The 23,038-nt window shown below is 47.6% G+C and overlaps 3 protein-coding genes across 5 annotated transcripts in view; 2 read left to right on the forward strand and 1 right to left on the reverse strand.

Annotated features, from left to right (window-relative positions):
• wnk4a (WNK lysine deficient protein kinase 4a) overlaps positions 1–18,359 on the forward strand; it is a 35,755-nt gene extending 17,396 nt beyond the window's left edge. Inside the window, exons 6-21 of one of the 2 annotated variants that reach the window (XM_080021586.1) lie at positions 670–758; positions 1,038–1,257; positions 1,986–2,355; positions 3,174–3,325; positions 3,783–3,856; positions 4,790–4,925; positions 5,357–5,473; positions 6,440–6,613; positions 8,465–8,519; positions 8,863–8,994; positions 11,083–11,921; positions 12,892–12,970; positions 14,720–15,335; positions 15,971–16,173; positions 16,367–16,461; positions 16,566–18,359. In XM_080021586.1, the coding sequence (XP_079877712.1) occupies positions 670–758; positions 1,038–1,257; positions 1,986–2,355; positions 3,174–3,325; positions 3,783–3,856; positions 4,790–4,925; positions 5,357–5,473; positions 6,440–6,613; positions 8,465–8,519; positions 8,863–8,994; positions 11,083–11,921; positions 12,892–12,970; positions 14,720–15,335; positions 15,971–16,173; positions 16,367–16,461; positions 16,566–16,568 (3,354 nt within the window). In that variant the 3' untranslated portion in view covers positions 16,569–18,359. The remainder of the gene's footprint in view (positions 1–669; positions 759–1,037; positions 1,258–1,985; positions 2,356–3,173; positions 3,326–3,782; positions 3,857–4,789; positions 4,926–5,356; positions 5,474–6,439; positions 6,614–8,464; positions 8,520–8,862; positions 8,995–11,082; positions 11,922–12,891; positions 12,971–14,719; positions 15,336–15,970; positions 16,174–16,366; positions 16,462–16,565) is intronic. The other variant, XM_080021587.1, reaches the window with a different exon arrangement.
• A 184-nt stretch (positions 18,360–18,543) lies between these two features.
• On the reverse strand, positions 18,544–19,790 carry coa3a (cytochrome C oxidase assembly factor 3a). Its single transcript, XM_080021590.1, has 2 exons — positions 19,460–19,790; positions 18,544–19,043 (listed from the first exon to the last, which is right to left on the reverse strand). The coding sequence occupies exons 1-2, from the start codon at positions 19,656–19,658 to the stop codon at positions 18,940–18,942; spliced, it is 303 nt and encodes a 100-aa protein (XP_079877716.1). The 5' UTR covers positions 19,659–19,790; the 3' UTR covers positions 18,544–18,939.
• A 103-nt stretch (positions 19,791–19,893) lies between these two features.
• Positions 19,894–22,740, forward strand: cntd1 (cyclin N-terminal domain containing 1). Of its 2 annotated transcripts, none has more exons than XM_080021589.1 (7): positions 19,894–20,155; positions 20,746–20,821; positions 20,930–21,080; positions 21,376–21,538; positions 21,723–21,867; positions 22,226–22,322; positions 22,501–22,609. In XM_080021589.1, the coding sequence occupies exons 1-7, from the start codon at positions 19,987–19,989 to the stop codon at positions 22,501–22,503; spliced, it is 804 nt and encodes a 267-aa protein (XP_079877715.1). In that variant the 5' UTR covers positions 19,894–19,986; the 3' UTR covers positions 22,504–22,609. The 2 variants fall into 2 exon arrangements, with proteins under 2 accessions (XP_079877715.1, XP_079877714.1); XM_080021588.1 differs by having other exon boundaries at positions 19,897–20,155; positions 22,497–22,740.
• Positions 22,741–23,038: the final 298 nt, after the last annotated feature.

Genomic DNA, 23,038 nt, shown 5'->3' on the forward strand with positions numbered 1-23,038 from the left:
AAAGAAACACCTTGTGCAGTATCTGAGGCCCGGTGACTTGTTGACCTTGCTTCTTTGTAAGTCTTTGCCCGGATTTCCTATCTGTGACAGGTTCTCACTGTCCAATGCAACTTAGATAAAACAAACAACTTATCCCTGGGGGGGGGGGGTGCAGAGGGATGGTCAAAGACGGTGCTGCCAGGACACGGGGGACGGCACGTTAACAGACCATCGGCGCTCGCGCCTTCGCAGTGAGTGCCGAGCCGCAGACGACGGATGTGACTGGCCGGGCGTTTTCGCGGTGCCGTGGGGACAAAACAACGGCGGACTAAAGCTGTCGACATAATTGAGAAGGGAAAGTCGGGAGTGAGTGAAAGACCAAAACAAAGGAGACGGCGGTAGCTTTCCGTTTCCAGTCACTCCTGCTGCTGTCCTCGGCCTGTGCTTACATGTTCACAGATCAAACGCCGTCCAGAACAAGCTGGCGTTTGCGTACAAGCGGGGGCGATGGGGGTTGTTTTTGGTTTCGTAGACTCAAGGCTTTGGAACGGGATTCTGCAAGGAAGAACTTATAATAGATACGACTCCAACCCCAATGGGTCACACTGGCGTGTCGAACATCGGCCTCGGATATTTGTCGAAATGAGCTGCGAGTGTTCTCATATTTTTCTCATTTGTCTCTCCACACAGGGAATAAAACCTGACAGCTTCTACAAAGTCAAGGTCCCGGAGCTCAAAGAGATCATCGAAGGATGCATCCGTATGAACAAAGATGAAAGGTGCGAGTCGCGCCTCTGTTTGAGTTTCCGTCTGAGCGGCCGAGCTTTAATCTGAGATCAATCTCTTCTGCCTGGTTATTAATAAATGCTGGTGCGTTCGGAGGTTCTCTCCGCCGTATTTCATCAGTATTCGGAGATGAAGGTTGATTTATCGAAATTTCCAAATACTACTCAGAATCCATCTTGTTAACATAACAGTTTGCAGTAGCAGGCTAGATTTAAATGCACGGGCAGACGGTGACCGTGCACTTCTTTTCTGGGATGATTTCTGCCGCCCAGGTATACCATCCAGGACCTCCTGGAACACACCTTCTTCCGGGAGAACAACGGCGTCCACGTGGAGCTGGCCGAGGAGGACGACACGGTCAAGTCGGCGCTGAAGCTCTGGCTGCGCATGGACGACACCAAGAAGCTCCACGGGAAGTACAAGGACAACAACGCCATTGAGTTCCTGTTCGAGCTCTACAAGGACGTGCCCGAGGAGGTGGCTCAGGAGATGGTAGGCAGTCGAGGCGTCTGAACGGCGGCGGAGATATTGTGTGATCAAGTCAGTTGCGATGTCGCGTCTTACAAGAGTGGCTCCCCATTGATTTTAGGAACGGCAAGAGCATGTCTTCGTAGTATCGCGCTTTATGGACCTTGAGCGCGTCAAGGGCAACGCTGAACATTTAATCATCAGCAGTTGGAAATGTGAGCGCTTGGCACAGGAAGAGGCTGCCGGTCGAGTCTTGAAATTGTATAATGCTCCGTGAGAAACCAGGTCCCTGTGTCCTCCGGATCCCCTCCCCGCCGCAGAGGTCACTTTTAATGAAACTGCAGGCCACGGTTCCTTCGCTGTTTACCTCTTTGTGTGAGTTTTCAACAAGATTCAATTTGGTATCAGCGGGGGAAGGGGGGGGGGGACATCGAGCGCAAGTTATCCGCTGTAATCGGACTATGTGTTGAGAGGGCCGATCGGGACGGACCGTCTCGTTCCGTCATGTGCTGCGCTCGGAACCAGACGTCGCAATGTCTCCGCGGAACACGGCTGCTGTTTCTACTAAAAAGGACCAAATTCTGTATGTAATATGATCCCGTCCGATCGAAGGAACGCCGATGTAACTTTGCACGGGAAGGTCATGAGGTGCTGAGTACCTGTGTACATTATCGACATACCGAGGTACACCCCTCTGACCGTGAACTACGAGCATCTGCTACAGTGTTTTGCCCTGATTCCGTGCCATGCAGGTCGTGCTCGGCTTTGTGTGTGAAGCAGACTTCAAGCTGGTGGCCAAGGCCATTCGGGACAGGGTGACGGCCACCAAGCGGCAGAGGGAGCGGCTGAGACGCCAGGCAGAGGAGCAGAGGAAGAGGCAGGAGGCCCTGGACGAAGAGTCGGAGCTGCAACGGCCCTCACCCGGAGTGCGCGAGGCCGCCGCCGCTACTGCGGCGGAGAATCCGGTCGCCCAGACGCCTTCGGCGCCGCAGACGTCCGTCCTGTCCCCCGTCAACAGCTCCGTGGACTCCGGCGTCGTCTCCAACTTCCACGGGGAGCCCGAGGAGCCCGAGGTGGACCAGCACTTCCACATCCGCCACAACAGCTGCTCCTCTGCCAACTGTGAGCAATGTATTACAATAGAACGTCCCGTGATATATTTGTTTATAACTTTAACTAAAGCAAACCTTCAGGAATAAACACGCTGATGGCCGCCCATCACATGATTAGTCCCAGGTATTAACATCAATGATAGTTATGGTAATATAAATATACTATTACATAAATTTAGTCCAATGTTACCACATGTCTTTCCCTCACATCATCTGACAATCACACATTAGGTAGTTCCAACGAACCTCGAGACCAAAGCATGATGTCATTTACCTTTAAGGCAAATATCACAATGTAAGAAATGCTTTTGTTCAGCGCTGAACAGCAAACCATCTGGATCTCAGGGCATGTTGGAGGCTGACGGTGAAACGGGAAACCTGGGACGACTGAATTATTTAGTTTGTGTTTGGCCTTACCTCTCTGGATGTTGTGTGCTCGCGCTTTTGTCGGTGGCTACGACACGGCTGCAAACATTGTCTCCGCAAATCCTGTTGAATCACTCTGGTCTAAATAAATCTGCCCTCACTGCTGGCCATTGTGTCTGTAGCCCATGGCTAATCCATACTAAAAGTGTGTGTGTGTGTGTGTGTGTGTGTGTGTGTGTGTGTGTGTGTGTGTGTGTGTGTGTGTGTGTGTGTGTGTGTGTGTGTGTGTGTGTGTGTGTGTGTGTGTGTGTGTGTGTGTGTGTGTGTGTGTGTGTCATTCAAGCCTCCCCAGATATGTATCTGCCTATGCTTGCAAGTGTGTGGTGTGTGTCAGTTGGTCCGTCAGACGGTAAAGGCCGTGGTGGGTCATATGCTAAGAGCTCGTGTCCTTTGTTGTAACAGCTGACTGTGAGATGGACGACTATCTGAGCTCCTCAGGGCTCCAGGACCCACTGGAGGCCACTGGCCCCAACGCGCCCCCCACGCCTCCGACCCTGCATAACGGCACCCCGCCCTCCAACCGCCTCCCCATCCCTGCCCTGCGCTTCCCCTCGGTGAGTGGCCTCAAAGAGCTTGTTATCGTGCGGGGGGTGAGCGGTGCTGCGGGGGACGGGATTCACAAACCTACCCTTTGTCAGTGTGACTCCGTCCAACAGCGTTGACTTAGCGACGTTGGAGCCAAGAGCCCGCTGCTCGTCAAGGAAGAAAAAAATAAATAAAACAGTCGGTCGATATCTCGTTTTATGTTGGCAGTGAATGGCAAGAGTGTTCAAATGAAAGTTTCCAAATGTTTTACTTGTGTTTGAGCACTAGTCATTCAGAAGCGCGGACCAGAACTATCCATCCAGTGTAAAATGAAATAGATAAATATAAAGATAACGCAAAGTGGAACGTTCCACTGAGTACAAGTCTTGATGGCTTATCCAAACAACTGTTCTAAAAATATAGTGAAGTGGTTTCCTGTCCACCGTCCCATCTTTGCTTAACCTTATCCCCCGCTTCTATTCATAGAGTATTGCAGTATCCAGCAACAGCGACCACGGCATCTCGGGGCCTCCAAGCGGTTTCAACTCTCCTGTGGACAGGTAAACAACCCCCCGCTGCCTCCTTATCTCCGTCTCGGTGACACCGCTGCGCCTCCATGGAATCTCTATAAAATGAGCAGAAATGTCTGGTGTTCCCTCGTGAACGCCTCTCGCACGTCTCACCGGCTGTGACAACACGCCGGAGGCCATCGGCAGCCTCTCCGGTGTTAATGTAGTGACGGAGCGCTACGGCTCCTCACGCGTTTCTGTTCCGCTCGAGTGTGTGTGTGTGTGTGTGTGTGTGTGTGTGTGTGTGTGTGTGTGTGTGTGTGTGTGCGTGTGCGTAGCTTGCAGGACAGTCTAGATTCCTTCTGCTTCTCTTGCTGAGAGTCTCCCGTCAGTGGTCAGCAGCGCAACATTTTGGGTTTGCACCGAAAGTAGAAACATCATTAGAGGTGGAAAAACCAGCATTGCCGTGAACTAAAGTAAACCCCCGGGGGATTTATATAGAGGTGGATAGACGATGCCAACCAAGCCGGCACGTAAATGTTTGCAGTGACCACAGTGATCCAAAAGGACCACGGGAGACACAATTAGCTGGACCGGAGTTTTTGGGGTTTTTTTTAAATACAAGCAAAGTGAACGTCTAGTTTTCTTTTTAAACTCGTCCATTTTGAGTTGGTTTTCTTCCTGCCGGATTCACATCAGCCATCCATCAGCTGTAAATTGGCCTAGTTAATCTGTCCTAAAAGCTGTTGGATTCCCACCGTAACTCACTGAGACATCCCCGGACATGTCAGACGTGTCGGGCTGTTCTGGTGTGTCGTGGTAAAGGGAAGTGTCTTTGTCAACAGTCACCCACCCCACCCCATGCCGTTTCTTGACGTGGATGATTTACCTCCGAAATTGCTTCGGGGAAATTCCTCTTTTTATTTATTTTTTATTACCCCCCACACCCATTTAGTAACACACAATGCATCCATCTCCTTGCAGCTACGCCTCTGACGTAACCTCGGGGCTCAGCGACGGCTACGAGGGCCTATCGGAGAGGAGCGTGAAAACCACGGCGAAACGAAGCGCCGGGAAGCTGTTCAGGAGGAGGGCCCGCTCTCGCCTGCGCATCACAGGGGTACGAAAAATAAATCGTATCGGGGATTTGAATCACATCCACGAATAAATGGGGTAAACAATGCCGTTGAATTGGACAAACGGGCTTTGGCTTCATGACAGAGCCGTTGGCGGAGCTACGCCCAGATTTTGTCATCTTATCTGTTGTTGTCTGTTCTTGACTAAATGACTAAATGTTCTTGCCCGAGCACAACATGTTATTTTTCTCGTTAGGGCAAACTGCGGACTGACCCCAAAAAAATGCCTTTACATTGAAAACAGAAACAAACAGGGCGTGATTGCTTTTAACATGTGCCTGATGGAGGTAGCGGAGAGAACACACACACACACACATACCAACATGTGAATAGTTAGAACATCACACGACCGCAAATAGACACATCTACAAATTCAGTGTAGATAAACCTGCCGAATCGCTCTCCATCCCTGCAGCTTTCTGACAAAGTGGACCGAGTGGTGGAGTGTCAGCTGCAGACCCACAACGACAAGATGGTCACCTTCAAATTTGACCTGGATGGAGACAACCCTGAGGACATTGCTGCGGTCATGGTAGGCGTCCTAGTTGTCTCCTGTGGATCGTATGGATCTGTCTTGTTTTTCTTATTTTTTATTTTTTTTTTACATAAATTAATAAATTGGCTTTTGAATGTTTGCCGCTGTTATTTCATTCCAAATCTGGGAATTCCGATTCAGATTTCCATCTTATATGATGTTTGTTGGCTCCTTGTTCCCGCTGATGGCATGTCTAGCTTATGGGAAGGGAAAGTAAAGGTTAGGGTTAAGGGACGGTGAGACACTACAACTCTCACACCGGCAAGAAATAGTTTGTCTGAGGTACACCCTGCCGTGCCTTGCAGCACGTCGTCGCTGTCGTTGCACCAGCGCAGTTTGCGTACTCGGTGTGCTGTTTATTCCAAATTCTTCCAAAATACAGTGGCTTTTTGTTTACCGGGCCCTCGGCGAGGTGGGGGCCCGGGCATCATGAGAGCCCCCGCGGTTATTAGTACAGTACTTATATGGGATGAATTAAAACATGCTGACAGCAGACAGACACCACACCCAGCCGCGGCACCAAAACCGCCTAAATATGCAAAGCCCCACGCCTCCCCCAACAGGCTGCCATATTGTGCTTGTTACACAAGGACGGCACTATTTGTGGTTTTACACAATAGGTTAGGTGGGCAGATCCATGTCATTGTGTACTGTTTGTTTTTTTTGCATGTGATCATGTGGAGGGGGTTTATTAAGATGTTGAAAAATCTGCACAAAAGACTCCCATATTGTTTGGTTAAAACATATCAAGTGTTTTTCTGAGGGTTTTTCCTTGCCCAGGTGGGGGCCATGGGACACTGTTGTTTTCCATGTGGATTGTGAAGGCTGTGAAGTCCCCCTTTGAAGTTGTGCTGTGTTCAGTAGCTTTATAAATAAACTTGACTTGAAATAATCAATACGGTTTACAAATAAGTACTTTTTTTTTTTTTTTTTTTCCCCCCCCCTCCTCGTTGCGACTTCAAGGTGCACAATGAGTTCATCCTTCCATCGGAGAAGGAGAGCTTCATCCACCGCATGGGTGACATCATCAAGCGGGCAGAGTCTCTGATGGGAAAAGAACATTGTGTCCATTCAGGCGGGCACGGACCTCCCAGGCCCCCCTTCCACAACGGTGTTAACCCTTTGTCTTCCTCACAGGTGAGAGACAAGCTGCTGTACTTATGCCATGGTGACTCACTGAAACATGAGGTTTTTGTTATTTTTATATATAGATAATGAAAACCTTTTATCAATAGTTTCGGCTAAGACCTCAGACCACATCCTCGTTCGAGGAGATTTCGTTGAGTCGCTGCGATTTTCACAAATTGAATGAGGTGTGAACATGCCGATCTATTCCATTCCAGTAAATCCAGACCAGTGTGCCGCGAGTTAGGGAGAAAAGGAAGTGCAGTGGGTGAACGCGAGCTTTATTGCGCCGCTTCCGGCCATCTTCTTTAAACACAGCGTCTCCATCCGCGCTCATCTCAGCCACAACAATAAATCTGCACTAAATGAAACCCTGACAACAGAGGTTTGTATGGAAGTGTACACTGTCCACACCCGCCCTCCTCGGTGATGGGGGACCAAGGTTGGGATGTCCTTTAAAAACCGGTTGGGGTCATGCATTAATTAGAAATGTGACGCAACGCACAAAGCACAGACACACACACACACACATACACACAAACACACACACACGCGCATCATAAAGACCTGTGATTTGTGGGAATGTACGCAGCGGACGCACTTTACGATTTGTTTACCGAAGCCTCTCTCTTTATCTCACGGCAGTAAACTCCCAACATGCTGTATCTGCCCCCATTGACTGGTAAAAATAAGGGAGATTTTCCAATGCCCATGTTCATCCTCCATTGCCGAAAACCAAACTTCCATAAGTTGTGAACTACAAAATGAAAGACAAGACCTCTGGGGGCATAGCAAAGCCAACAGGCAGGCCTCCCAAGTAGAAGAGGCTTCAGAAGTGCCTCAAGGGGAGAGAAGGGGCAGTTCTGCCAGGACGCGCTCCACTCTCTGGAACACAATCTACTTTTGCCCTCTGGTTAGAAATAAAGAAATGGAGAACAGGGAGGGGACGGGGGTTGTAACGTTCATAAATAAGGGAGACCAGGACAATGTGCTGTTTAATGTGGGACAGCGGAGCGCTGAGAGTTCCAACTCCCTCGAGTCCGTGCCCCGGCACCGCCCCCACCCACCCCATCCCGCCCCACCCCTTCGCCACAATTCCCGAACCCCCTGGATAAGTAATTGCCACGGGCTGCCGTGGAGAAGCCTCTGTACCTGGTTGTACTCCAAGACCTGATCGAGAACAGACTGTGAACCGCATCTCAAGACCCCCTACCTACCACTACACTCCCCAGCCATGCTGTGCTCCCCTGTCTGACCAAAAAAAAAATAATAATAAAAAAAGAAATTGAGCAAGCGAGTAAAGTGAGGAAGAATTCAACCCACACACCCAAGGGATCCCATCTGGCTGTCTCTACTCGGGCCCCTGGGCCTATGAGAAGAAAGTCTCCATTATGAGAGGAGTTTAGGATATTGTTTATAAATGGAACTCTTTCCAAATGGGGCTCCTTGGGAGCCCTGGTTCTAGCTGTTGCTCATTTCCTTTTCCTACCTTTTGAACACAGGATTTAGAGCAGAGAGAAAACCACAGCCTCTTCAGGTCCCCGCGGGCTTGTTACAGATTGAGGCATCATAAAAAGTGCTCTGTTCTGTTCGCGAGATCATGGGGGTTAAATGAGTTGAGTAAATTAAGCACATTTGCCTAAATATGGAGTTTATTAATGTTGAAATATTCCTCACCGGCTGAGGTGTGAGTTTGTGAAAACAAACTGAGCGGGAGTAAAACTGGGAATATGGGCCATGGATCTTCAAAATTAGACACCTCTACGCTCAAATTTTGCAAAGAATAAAGTCAACTCAAGGAAAATGTTTGTAAATGAATTGGATGGACCTGTACTGAGACATGTCTCCTGCATTCTCTTTCAGCCCAATCTGAACACTCACAGCCTCGCTCGAGCACACTCCTCCTCCTCTCTGCCCGGTAAGGCACAAACTAAATCAGATGACATACGAGGAATGTTACTGATCTGCTTGGGGCCATTTTGGCAAAAGAAAGAATACGTTGACGATACTGTATGACCAAAGGATCTTCAGTTGGCACCCTCTGATATTTGTGAAAATGTTGAATCTGAATGTTGAATAACACCTACTTTATAGTATGTAGTTATGCATGTCTCTGTTTTTTCCGGCATGTTTTTCCTGAAGTGTGAGTGTGAGTGTGAGTGTGAGTGTGTGTGTGTGTGTGTGTGTGTGTGTGTGTGTGTGTGTGTGTGTGTGTGTGTGCCTCTGCATGTCTAACATGCATGTGCTTATGCCTGTCTCAGACTTCAGTTTGGCTCGGCCAAGCGCCGGTATACGAGGCTCCCCCCCTGCATCCACTGGAGACTTCTCCAATTCAGACGTTACTTCACCTGGGCGACCTCTTATACGTTCCCAGTCTTTCCACACCGCCACAGGTAAATAATCCCCCTTCCCTTCCCTCTGGTGCTACGCGAAGAGACCTCGCATTGTTGACGGTTTCTGCCACACAGCAAAATGGTTACAGTGCCTTGGCAGACAACACCTCCGAGCTCGGCTCCGGCTACCTCATAAATGCTCCCTCCGCCCGTTCTTGGTATTGTTTGCGCATTTGCATGGCGCCATCCTCCTCCCACCACAACTCAAAGCCCGGGTCTGTGTCGGCCTTGCAACAGGGCCTCATGGGTAATTACCTCACCTGAAGGGTGCTTTCTGGCCTTCGCCGCGATGTGAATGCTGTCCCTGTGAAGCGGGGGCTTTTTTTTTTTTTCTCCCGCGCTGCGATACTCTGCAACATCTGTTTGCCAGCACTAACTCCTACAGAATTTCCAAGAAAAGCCTACTCCCTCCCCCTTACCAGCTTCTCTCCAGTGCTCCCCACAGGCGGAGCATTTGAAGTCATTTGTTGCACGCCGCCCCCCTTCCTACAGTACCACCACCCCCATCTCCCTACACCCTTTAACTTCAGCTTTGGTGACTCCCTCCCTCCCTCCCTCCCCGTGTGCTTCTCCGCTGTCCTCTTTGCTGCGGGACACCCACTTCATGGTCGCTTTCGCAATGCCTCTTGGTCACCTGCCACCTTTTATAGAGTGTTGCCTAAGCTGTGTTTCCATTTGGTTGGGAATGGAAGCGGCTGGCTCTGCTCATCAGCAGCAGGCGCTAGGGTGTACAACTGTGGGGACATTGTTGAAAGCCAAACGAGTGAACGTCGAAATCGATGGACGGGGCCAGGCCGACGACTACCCGAGGAGGGATCTGGAAACTCCGACCGCATGTGCCCCGCTCCCCCCGCATCTGGGCCCGAGCGGTCGCGCCTGCGCCCAACCGCGCACGTGTATTCTTTTTAAACTCCCCAGATTGCCTACGTAAAAGCCTCTTTCGCTCCATTCGACGCCAAATCCCTCGCGGCCGCTCGTGGGCCGGTGTCGCAATGACTCTTGCTTACAACAGCAGTTATAGACAGATAACCGTTTGAGACAAAACATCTCTGATCACCTTGGAAACCATTTACTTGTTCAAAAAAAAAAAAAAAAAAAAAAAAAAAAGGGGGGATTCATGCTCCAACTAACTTATGGCCTGGCGGCAGATGGCGAACGGATCAGCTACGCTGTCCAAAAACCTGAGCAGTGGGGAAGGAAGGATGATATAACCAGTCATTCTAGGTCAGCTCAGTCTAATATTCCATTTTAGCTGAGCAGGGGGGCTCTACCTTAAAAAAGAAAATACCCTTCCTTAGTCGTCCGGACATAACTGTGGAAATGGGGTCAGCGAGGGAAGAAGTTTTGAGAAGAGAGAGTCCCTGATCTTTTTTTTATTTTTTATTTCAAATATACAGTTTGTTGACCTGGATATTAACATTAAATACTTTTATGATTCCACCTGAATTGCATTGCAGCTTTTGCGTATTGAAACAATCTGATACCAAAGTAGTTTATCTCTTCGTAGTGAGCCAAAAATAAATAAAGTTATGCAGAGGATATTATTTTAAAGCAGTGAATGACCTTAAACTCGCTTAAAAGTCATATACTTTGATAAGAGAATCAAAGTCAAGGTGGCACGTGGTGGCACGGCCACATTTCACCTCACAGCAAGAAGGTCCTGGGTTCGATTCCGGCCTGGGGCGCTGTTGGCACTGTGCTCCGGCGGGTTATCTCCCAAACAGGTGCCTTTCTGTGTGGAGTTTGCATGTTCTCCCCGTGCTCACATGGGGTTTCCTCCACCTCACGTCAGTAAGGACCCCCCTCAAAAACATGCACCCATCATCGTCTGACCAGCGATGGACACTTATCACCTGGTCCCCGGGCGCGTCCACGTATGCTGCCCACTGCTCCTGGCTGTGCCCCCAGAGGAAGGACAAGCCAGGATGGGTCAAAAGCAGAGGAGCCATTTCACCGGCCACCATCAAGCATGTGCATGTGTGTGTGTGTGCAAGCATGTGTTGTGGAGTGTCGTGTGACGATTAAAGACTGTTTCTTCTTCTTTCTTCTTAATATTGTGTTTTTGGTTTTTTTTTTTGTGTGTTACAGGTTCTCCCCAAAACCATTACCAGCACCACCATCACCCAGCGTCTCTCTTGCCCCACCATCAGCACTACCAACTGCCCTTCATGGGCAACACACACTTCCCATTCCCCTATCAGGGCTCCCCCAAGCCACTGGGGGTCCACCCTCCGCTCTCACGTGTCGTCAGCAACCCCACCTTCCCCACGGCCCCTCCCCCGGCCCCGGGATCCCCGAGGCTCCAGACGGAAACCTCAAGCCCCGGCAGCTCCATGTCCCCACCCGGGCCGCAGCATTCCAATATGTGGCCTCCACATACGCAACCCCTGTTTTCCTTAGCCAATGTCATCTCCATGGCGATGAGTATGGCCCAGTCCTTTATCCCGGCCACCAGCCTGCCAAACCAGGGGATTCCCTCCCTGGCAGGTTTTCACCCGCAGTTACCTCCTCACATGGCCCCTCAGTCAGGTTACCCCTCTGTCTATCCGCCACCGTACCCGTCTCAACCCATGGAGGTCCCGTACCCGACAGGGGGCATACCGGTGCAGCACAGCATGTACCCCAGCCACGACAGCGTGCCTCAGGCGGAAGGACCAGGGTACGCTCACAGCGGACATCCCGGCTGGCTGCCTCCCATGCCACCCCCCTCGATGGCTTCCAATCATCTTTTCACACAGGAGGCTCAGCAGCCGACAGGGTCCTTGGCTCCTCCCAGCCTCAACCGCCAAGACGCTCCGCACAGCACCGCAGCCCACTTTCCAGCTCAGGCTCAAGCCCAGATTCAGGCCCGGCCCCAGTCTGGGGGCTCCAGTTCAACCTCCTCCTCAGAGCTCTCTCCGTCCCCTCCCGAGAGCCCAGAAAGCACTGTGAGTCACCAATACATAATTATCTTTCAATGTCATTTTGTCACCTGAGGAATATTGCCAAAGTACTGGCCTTTCCTAAAGCAACATGACACTGAGAAATGAATTCATGCTTTTATTTCAAGTAGAGTGGACTGTTGCGATGCTCTTTTTACGGGTCTTCCGTAGACAGATTACAAGTTATTCAGAACTCTGCCGCTAGACTTTTAACGAAAACCAGAAAGAAAGAACATACATCTGCTGTTTTAGCAACACTGCATTGGTCTTTTAAGAATTCATTTCAAGGTCATCTTACCTGTTCATAAAGCTCTAAATGGAATAGCACCTCCCTATATTTCAGACACCTTGTCATTCTGTGTCCCAAAACTAGCCCTTACGTCCTCTGCTGCCAGCATTTTAAATGTCCCCACAGGTATTCCATGATACAAGTGTAGAGGCAGCTTTTACTCACTGTGCCCCAAAGTTGTGGAACACCATCAAACAAAATATCAGAGAAGCAGGCTGTGTGGACATCTTTAAAAAGCAACTGAAAACATGCATGTTTACTCTGGCATTTAACTTGCGTGACTGTGTTCTTCTCACCATTATCTTTTCTTTTCTTTTATTTATTTATTTATTTTTTGTGTATTTGTGTATTTTTTGTGTGTTTTTTTTGTTTTTTTTTCTTTTCTCCTCGAATGTACTATTCATTCAATTTAAATAATGAATTACCGTAAATTATCAATTCCTGTCATCCTCATGGCTGTAAAGCACTTTAGGAGGCAAATTTTGTATAAAAGATGCTATATAAATAAAGATTATTATTAGTATTATTATTATTATTATTAATGTACCCTAAAGAGATTTGACTAAACGCCCAAAATTCAAAATTCCAATGTGTACATTATATGTGCTGTTTTGTGGGTTTTTTTTACACCAAAGCTCAACAGTAAATGGGAGAATAATGTGTGTTCTCCTTCTACTCCCTCACTAGTTATCGTCCCCCAGCCCTCAGCCAAGACTTATGGTGCCCGAGATAAAGGCCAGTCTTAAACCCAAACTCACTGCCTCTGGTAAGCGTCCCGTCCACCCTCTCACGTTCCTCATTTGGTTTTCTTCGCCGTCTCAGTCATCGTAAAACGCCCGACACATCATAAGTTATGAGCCTGGGGCAAACTCGCGCACGGACCTCAGCGGGCTCACGACACACACATCATACGTACAGTTCCTTCTCCCAAGGGTTGCACACTATTCCGCTCTTAACCAAGTGCGTCCATTATGTATTATGTCTCAATACAGCGCAATGTCTCTGTTACGCCCAATTTGCCGTCTGAGTTGTTTTTCGGTTCTCGCTCTCCCCGTTTCCATTTTATCCTCTGGTGTTGTGGCATTATCACCTATTAGCGGTGCCTCTGGAGCCATTGCGTAACCGCGTCTGGATGTAATGTTCCATTGAACGGGGATACAAGTGTAGGTGTGATGGTGGCTCCACCCTCTTGCGCCGGCCAATCGGGAGGCTGCTTCGCTCGTGAAAAGCCTCTCCCCCCCCGTATCTGCACCTGTCTGTATTTATGCACGTTTTGGGAGCCCACATTCAACAGAAGTCCCTCTGTTTAATGCCCACAGGGCTCAACTGGTTGACAGATGCTTGCAGTGTTTGCTGTGAGAGCACCATCTAGTGGAAAAACTCCAGCACAGCAGCACTATGAGTGCTCCATAAACACAACTTTAAACCCAGTTGGAGAAATAAACAAGCCTATTAGCTTTTTTTTTTTTCTATGTAATTGAATTATTAAAACGGGTTTTTGTTACCGTATTGCTTTTTAGTTTTGTAGTAATGGCTACTTGCTTCTTGATCCCGCCGGGATGGGAGCAAGCCGCAGGAGCTCAGAGGAGTGAAGCCACTAGGGATCAATCGAAACCGATGCTGCTGTGAGATATCAACATGGTGTTAGATATTATTATAGATTTCTCTCTTAAAGGAAAAATGTATAATACGTAGTTGGGATCACATTCCAATGCCCCCCCCCCCAAAAAAAAATAAAAAATAAAATGAACTCTGAATGTTCTGTCTCATAAAATAAGCAGACACAAATAATACAAATAGTGGGTCGGTGCCGCCTACTGGACATTTGTTTGCACCATCTGTACTGAGGTTCACCTGAAGTCAGCTGCTGTCTTGGGTGCTTTTTGGGAGTGTTGAGCTCGCCGCATAGCTACGAGCGCATACACATAGTGAGTGCAGAAAACTGAATGTAATGAAATAACACAGTTGTATTTCAGGTGAATTTAGAATTGTCTTGCCCACTTGAGCAGTCGTTCTCTGAGTAGGGGGGAAACCCCCCCCCCTGACCATCCTTCACCCGAGCTTATCTAAGTTGGACTTAACGCAAGAATGGAAATGCCTATGGATTCATCGGAAAATCATTAGTTTTTAATCACTCGTTATCAGGAATGAGTGGAGACCGCTATCAGATGTGATCACTTCGGAACAATCGCTATTGTTTGACCAGAGATTGATCTCTCTCGTTTCGGTGATTTCACAGGCGTATATATCAGCCTCGCTCTCAGAGCTCGCAGGCTGGCGAAGGCTCCAGTGTTCTGACCAGTTTAAGAGAGACTGCTTCAAGAGACAGCCTAATAATTATAATAGTAATTAAATAGATTTGATATCCGGATCCGTCAAACAGAACAGATAGAACAATAGAAGATGTTGATGTTACTGCGATAAAACGTGTCCTGGTGAAGAGACGATAGGGGGAGAAAACCCTAGAAATAGCATAGATACTGAATATTTTCTCTCTGTGTTTCTACCTCAACAGAAGTCCAGTCTGCACCCAAAACCGTCGGACGCTTCCAGGTGACTCCCAGCATGGAAATCCCCGCTCTGGTCTCGACGGGCTGCACAGCCCTGCCGAGGCCTCAGCCGGTCGCCGGCGGCGGCACCACCACCAGCACGTCCTCGGAGAGCAGCACGGAGGAGCAGGGCGAGTCCGAGACCAGCCTGGCAACCTCCCTCACCCTGTCCCCGCCCCAGCCCCAGCCCCAGCCCAACGGGGGTTCAGCGGGGCACCCCCAAGACCCGGAGACGCAGGTCAGGTGGGCCAGGGCGCAGGAGCGGCAGCCGGAGGACGAAGACGAGGACGAGGAGGAGGAAGAGGAGGCGAAGGAGCGGCACAGGACGACCGCGAGGAGGAGGAGTCGGAGGAGGGCGTGCAGCCTCAGCCTGATGGGGACGTCGGCCGACAGCGGCCTGTCGGTGACGGCCACCGAGACGGAGCTGAGGCTGTGGGACGGCGGGGCGGGGAGCCCGCAGTACAACGCCCTGCACCATCTGTGGACCATGACCTACAGCCGCAGCGCCCCCTACCTGAGCAGTGATGACTCCGAGAGCGAGGACGAGGACATGCTGCTTGAGCTGCAGGGGCTCAGAGAGAAGTGAGCGAAGTGATACCTCATACCAGGCTAAATTAGGGTATCGGTATTTGAGAATCTGATCCTGAGAGCCATTGAAAAATGTGTCATGCAAATGACCCCAAACTTATCTTCACTGGTCAGTAAAAGTCATGGATTGGAACGGTACTTGACATTGGACAGTACTTGCGTATTAGTAATGATGGAAAATAAATCCCGAAGATGCCACCACGGATATGACACTATGGAAAATGAACCAAAATCATACCACTGAGGTTTCTGGGGATAAGTAAAAAGATGCATTTTTAATGTGATTTTCTAAATTGGAAAATATGTTGAGGAAGAGCCAACATGAAGCTAAACGTTTTAGTATACAACATGTTAGTAAACGTTTTAGTATACATGATGTTTGTTTATGTTTTAGTATACGACATGTTTGTTTATGTTTTAGTATACAACATGTTACTATCCCCCTACAATGGGACTGTTTTGTAGTCGTCACTATAGAAATGGCAGAACTCTTTCTACAGAGAACTCTAGCTAGCAGACGCTGGGCAACAAAAGTAGATTTTGTTGAGAGAGAAGCACCAAAACAGTATTAATGTATTAAGCGTATTTATTCATCATTTAATTTATTTTTCATTTTAATTTTTTACCAGACACCTAGCAGAAGTGCAGACCCTGCAGGCTGCCCAGAAGAGAGAGATCGAGGAACTCTACGAGAGGATGGGGAAGGTTCCTCCTCCGGGCATCGTCTCCCCCGCCGCCATGCTGTCCAGCCGCCAGCGCCGCCTCTCCAAAAGCGGCTTCCCCTCCTCCCGCAGGAACAGCCTCCAGCGTCTAGACATGGTCCCCCTCCAGGGTGAGCAGCCTCCGCCGGCTTGAAACGTTGCGTTCTATGAGGAGTATCATTCCTTCCAAATCACATAAAAACACTTGAAGTGGACTCCGGAACTAAACTGAAACATGAAAGACGCGATATATCAAAATGCCCAAATTTAAGATCTCCGGTGTTTGCCAACGGGATTAAGGTGTGTATCTGTTTTTCAACCAAGGCATAATAAGAAGGAACTCCCTTGGCGGCAGCAGTAGCAGTTCCCAGGATAAACCAAGCAAAGGGGTCACCTTTGCCACCGATATTAGTAGAATGGTAAGGTTCCATTCCTCCACTGCTGGCAAAAACAAACATTTTTACTATTTTTCTGAGAGAATAGAAGAGCTTTTGTTTATTGTCTGTTTCTCTTACCTCACCAGTAATAAATCTTCAGCCAAGCAAGCTGGAAACTCTGGACTACCTCATCTGAACAGTGACTGCAGTGGTCAAACTCATCAAACTGGAGGAACGTTGTGCGTTTTATCCTTTCCGCCGTCTCCAGAAACTCAACATTGTTCGGCCATTTTTCCAGTGAGCCACGGGGTCCCGTCAGCAGCCGTGTACCCCAAAGTCGCTCCACTGTCCTCCACAAGGCAGGGTAGTCGTAACCTACCAACCTGGATATTTTTGCAATCTCATCGCTGGGACCAAAACAAAAGAAACTGCATTGCCGCTTTGTTTTCTCCTCGTGTATCAATCTTAAAACAGGCGTCGAGCACAATGGTTCACAATGGAATGACTCCGTCCAGAACGGGACTTGCACAGGACTCTGCGTCAAGTCACAATACAGTGTAAATATAATTTAAATATATATGGTTTATTTATAAGGCAACTAAGGGATGGACTGGTCAAAGTGCCGTAGAGTTGCACTACTGACACCAAAAGATGTTAATACTTTTCCTGCATATCGGTGGCACAGCCATTGCCTCACTGAGCACAACAATGTGAACCACAGCACGGCTTCGACACTTTAACTGACGTCGGTCACAGTCGTTTCGACACACTCTTCGTATAATCTCACAAAATGTTTTGCTGGTGTTTATCAACATGTAACCACCCGCCCGCTGCACAGTGCACATTATACTATCGATACAGTAACCTCCTTCCAGAGGCTGACAAGACAAAGTCCATAGATGTACAGCTAAGGAGTTTTTCTCCCACATGTATTTTGAAACATTTTGTATATGATGGTAAATCTGGATATTTTAGCTTTAACAGCGTTTTTTTTTGGTTTGACTGCGATTCTTTCTCAGTTGCAGCAGTGTCCACAATCACACAATGGGTACACACTTTCTTTAATTCTGTCAAGCGCCTCAAAATATTACCCAGATAACCGTTGTGAAAACATGTACATAAGCACACGTTCCCCCGATGAGACGAGCATTGTTTCAGACGTCGTCTCACAAAATAACGTGAGATTAAAATAAATGGGTACAAATACATTTTTGAATGCTTTCACCAGCAATTTTGATTATAATTCCCTCCATATTTCCTGGTTTTACCATTGTTGTAAAAATGTATATATTACAGTGAATCTAAACATTTTGTTTACAAATAGGTAAACTAAATACTTTGGCAACTTTATAATTCTTGCTGAAGCAAAATCAATTGACTTGTTGCCTGATGCATAGTTTAAGCACCTTCTGCACTTTAGTAAATTCTATGTCAGTTGTCACTCATTTAGAAAGATGCAATCTTTGTGGCAAAAAAAACATGTTCGTCATGTGTTCAGTTAGATAAGAGATGCTGGGGTTTTTTTCTGTTCATAAGGGAGCTGATTATTCTTTAGGTCCCTCACTATTCATGCTATTCTATTCATGCTTTACCTAAGAATTATTCCCGAACGAAACATCTAGCCTCCCACAAGTTTGGAGTTTGTCTGTATATTGTAGAGATCAGTCAAAGCTGTGAACTTAGAGCTGTTGCCTTAGTCATTAACCATGAACACTGAATTATTGGTTTCGCAGAAAATACTCCCAAGATTTCTGTAATATATTCTAAACATAAAATATATATATAGAGTTGAATTGCTTTCAAATGCTGCTGTTCTGTCACGCTGAATCTGTGCCTTTCCTTTGCAATGTCTTATTTTGTATTGTTACACTCAAGATTTGGTGGCTATGTCAAGCTCCGAGAATCATATTTTGACAAATTAAATAAATATTGAAATTACACTGCAATGTTTTATTGTCTCAAAAAAAAAAAAAGAGTTAATGTTATTATCAAAGTGAACCTTGTAAAACCGATACAATGTTTTATAAATCATGATTTTGTGATTAGTTATTAAATAGTTTATTTGGATGAACAGTGTTATTTCAGATGTGAAATCATAATTTCTAAAGCCACTAATAGAAGTGGGAATTTTTTTTTTTTTTTATTAAATGTTGCCGTTTGCAACATAAAGATCACGCACATTTCATGATAGCGGTTGATTGTTCTGCAGTCTGTGGCCTTTACGTGATAATGACAGAAAGCACAAGTTCTCAATATGACATGACGAGGCGGGTGAACCAGCCCTTTATATTAACATTTGTTTCATCTATACTGCACTCCAGATCGGCGACAAAGCCCCCCCCCCCAAAAAGAAAAACACATTTAACAATCGCGACAACCGTCCAGCAGCACCTCAAAACCCGACAAGCGCCAGCCTCGGAATAGCGGGTGCAAGCAGCGGTGTCCACGCAGGTCCCTCTGGGGGGGGGGGGGGTGTCGATGCCCGGGTGACATCGGGGTCTCAAAACACACACCGCCCCCTCAGTTCGCGCCGGTCTTGGAGCCCCGCGCCCTGGCCAGCTTCGCCTCCTCGTCCAGGTCGTCCATGATCCGCTCCTGGGAGACCGAGTAGAACGTGTACCCGTCTGGGGAGCGGTCAAGGGGGAAACGCGGATATAGGGAGCGCACCTCTGACATACTTCTCCCCCCCCCCCCAAGTACGTCAAAGAAAACATCTCTACTTTTACGCCACCGCGTTTCCAGTCACGTCTCTTAAGTACCAAAAGTAAAAGACGACTCATTTAAAAATGAATTGACGTCAGAAGAGATGGATATATTGGTAAATTACTGCGACGCCACCGATAGCATGTGCATAAAAAGGGCCAGTATGGCGTGTTAACTGTCACATCGGTGTTAGCCGGCTAGCTAGGCTAACGTTACACAGTTCACCTTGGGGTGTGTGTGTGTGTGTGTGTGTGTGTGTGTGTGTGTGTGTGTGTGTGTGTGTGTGTGTGTGTGTGTGTGTGTGTGCCTGCCTGCCTGCCTGCCTAGCAAAGGATACAAATGCCCATGACGAGGGCTCCGATGGCGAGTCCCGTCGCGACGTTCCGCGTCCGGAGCCTCGGCGTCGTCTTCGCCCACTGCTGGAGCTCCACGCGCCTGATGAAGCGCTTCTGCTCGCCGGACAGACCCCCCTCTTTCTCCGGGTCTATCCGCGTCGCGAAGGGGGCCTCGGGCCGCTTCGGAGGCTCGGCCGCCATTTCTCCGCACGCAACCGGCGAGTGGGAGGCGGCGTCGTTTCCCAACAACCCGGAGAGGTCGCTGTAGGAGGGGACGCGTGCGATGGCGATGGCGTCGGGTCCGGTGCGGCCGCCACCCACGCCACGCTTTTGTGCAACTTTGAAATGAGTCCCCCGCCTCCCCCCGTCATTTAGTTCCGACCTGGTTCCTCGTTCCGACTAATTGTTGCAACGCCGCCATCTTCCGGACGGCTGGGGTGCTTGACCATTACAAACAACAAAACAGTTTCACGTTACTCTCACAGGGTTTATTTATTTTTTGTTTTGTCTGTGTATATGCAAGTGAAAAATGGCCAAAAGGCTCCTCCGCCCGCCAGCCTCCCCTCGCGGGCCGCAGTTTGGCAGGGCCTCGTCCGACCTGTTATACGACTTTCTCACGAATCTGAACGACAGAAATAAGGACAAACTGAACAACTTGTCCGAAAACAGCGGGGTGTTCAAAGATAAAACGCTGATCGGTAAGGTACGTCCCCGAACAGTTTCAGACAAACACTACATTGTTTGCACGTTGTGACGTTACCACCTGTGGTAATGAAGCGGCGCAGTACGTAGCTGCGAGGCCCAACTCAGCCGCTACTGGGGTGTGACGTCATTTGTTGTTTTTATGTTTCCGAAATTGCGGAATCTATATAGTAGCTTAGGGTTAGAATTGGAATTAAAATGAGTCATGATCGCCACAAACCCTGAGCTAAAAAAAAAAAAAAAAAATCTTTGTCCCGTCATGTCGAATTTACCAACTGAAAAAGTAACTTCTACGTTTCTTGTGTTTACGATAAACACGAGAAAAGAAAAAAAACGACATTTTTTCAACCGTTTTTTTTCCCCCAACGGTTTTTAAAATCTCGACAAGGTGTTTATCGGTTAAAAAAATACTAAGCCACTTCAACATTCATGTCTTCATCATTTTCAAATGTTATGAGCCGGCAGTGATCGGACAGCCCCTATCGAAAGCTATGAGCGTGATTAAATATTGCATCATTCCGCCGTTCTATCATTTCTCTTGTTGGTACGTCCCGTCTATTCTCCGTCCGTTTGTTGTGGTCCTCAGAATGCATCTTCCTGATGACTCAAAAGCTCCGGCTCGATGTTCTGGTGGGATATCACGCTGTCGAGACACTCGAAAGGTGAGATTATAACCCCCGCAGCAGGCCTCTCCACAGTCGACTTGTAGATTATTTTATATACGTATATATATACAGACGTATATAAGCCAAATAACTTCTCTCTTCCAGGTTCATGATAAAGCACCTCGAGGATCGGTTCGCAGCCGATGACCAACCCAGCAACTACCGGGATGTGGTTTTCGAGGAGCTGAGGGAGAAGTTCCCCGTCATCGTCTTCTCCTGCGTCCAGCTGGCGAGCAAGCTGTCTCTGCAGAGTCGCGTCAGTTTGCCGTACACGTACTGCGCGCGCTTAGCTTCCAGGACGCCCGACTCGTCCGTTGTAAAATGTTCGCTTTGCGTCTCTCTCTGAATGCTGGCGACGCTTCACCGGGTGTGAGACGAGTCCCTCCGGAAGGAGTTCGCTTGTGCGTCACACCCTCACAGTACATTTGTGACTGGCAAGACACGACTCCATTATCCTTGAATGGGGAGGTAGTTAGTGGTGGTAGTGTCAACGTGATTATGTTGTGCTCAACTAATCCGCGTGCAATTTTCTATTTATTCCATTCCGAAAGATGATCGATAACGACGCCGCCGTGCGGTTTCTTCACAAGATGGGCCTCAGCGTTTCCAAGCAGACGCTATTGGAATCGGAGCTGCTGATCCTGAAGGGCCTTGAATATAAGCTTAACGCCCCCAACCCTTTGGTGTACGTGGAAATACTTCTGGAGATACTTGGTAAGTCAGCGTTTTGTACATAAAAACAATGTCATCTTTATAAAGCGATAGGATACCAATACCAGGCAAAAATGTCAGATTTACAGTGTCTCCTATATAGTGGTTTCGGAATGTACTAAACTTTGTAACAATGATGAACATCAAATAACCACAGTGACTCAGGGTGCTGACATGCCCTTTTTAGGGCACAATGAGTCTTCAACACCTGTGGAACATCTGTATCATCTGTGCTGCCACGTCCTCCAGTTTACTTGTCTGCAGAGAACGGCCATCTACGACTCCTTGTTAATGGCCACGACTCAGTGTGCCAGCCCATCCAGAGAGCAGAGGTAACATAACATTTCAGTTTTTCCCCTCTTTATTTTTTTTGAATCTTTGTTCATTCCAGATGTTGGTGAAACCCTGCCAACCATAAGTACTCATTACTTGACTACTGTAGTTGACATTCAAAGAACATCAATCTCCCTTTGAGGTGCAATGGTCATGTACGGCACAGCATATTTCTCCTTGTGGGATAATATTTCTCATTGCTCAAGTCTCCCTGTAACTGCAGTCTTTTTTTTATTAATTTTTTTTTTATTCTATCTTTGATCTGCATTTCTATTTCTGGGGGGGAAAAAGGTCACTAGTATTCTAATTGTGTTTTAGGATATTCAGACCGCTTTAATCCATCATTTAAAAACTCAGAGAGAAGTTCTTAACGGTGACCGAAGACGGCATGCTTCTTGGTGTTGGTGTCATTGCCGCGGCAACATACGTCATCGCTGTCAACAAATGGGAACAGGTTCTGGCTTTTATCGCGTTGTTGACTTTGAAGTATAGTGTTGTGAACACATACAATTCTATTCAACGCACAGTAACTCTAAAACATGGAAAGAGGTTCATCTACCATTAAATGTGTTGAATGTACACTGCTTGCATGTTTTGGGCATTAACCCCATCATTTATTCTATGTCAGGTAGTGAACGAGCTGAACCACATCACTGGAATCTCACAGAAGAGCATCATGGATTTTTCTAGTGTGATGTTGATGCACATTACCAAGACAGACTCCTGTGATCTGTCAACCTGAGCTGTGCCACGTTCAGCCAACCTCCTTTTGCAACTGGCCTTGCTGGCGCTCCTTTTCTTTTTGTCAGGGCAGATTCATATTTTGCGGTGTTTGATACAAAATAAATAAACAGTTCAGTTTTCTAAAATACCATATAATCTCCTCATGTGTCATGTATTGTTATATGAAATAATAAAAAATACATATATGTACTAATGAAGGGACATTGCCAAATGAAATGAATATTTTGATAAAATACTTAATTATGTTAGTTAAAGGTACAGGAAAACCGATCTAAAATCACATTATTAAAATATGTCTGTATACATGTTATCTACTGCACAAAACATGAAAACATTAAGTCCCCATTTTTAAGTTACAAAAATAATTTTGAATAATAATTTTTTCGATGCAATGTCGAAAGGGAGGTGCCTTTAATATGCAAAGGA

The sequence above is a fragment of the Zeus faber genome (assembly GCF_960531495.2).
Source record: "Zeus faber genome assembly, chromosome: 20".
NCBI lineage: Eukaryota > Metazoa > Chordata > Actinopteri > Zeiformes > Zeidae > Zeus > Zeus faber.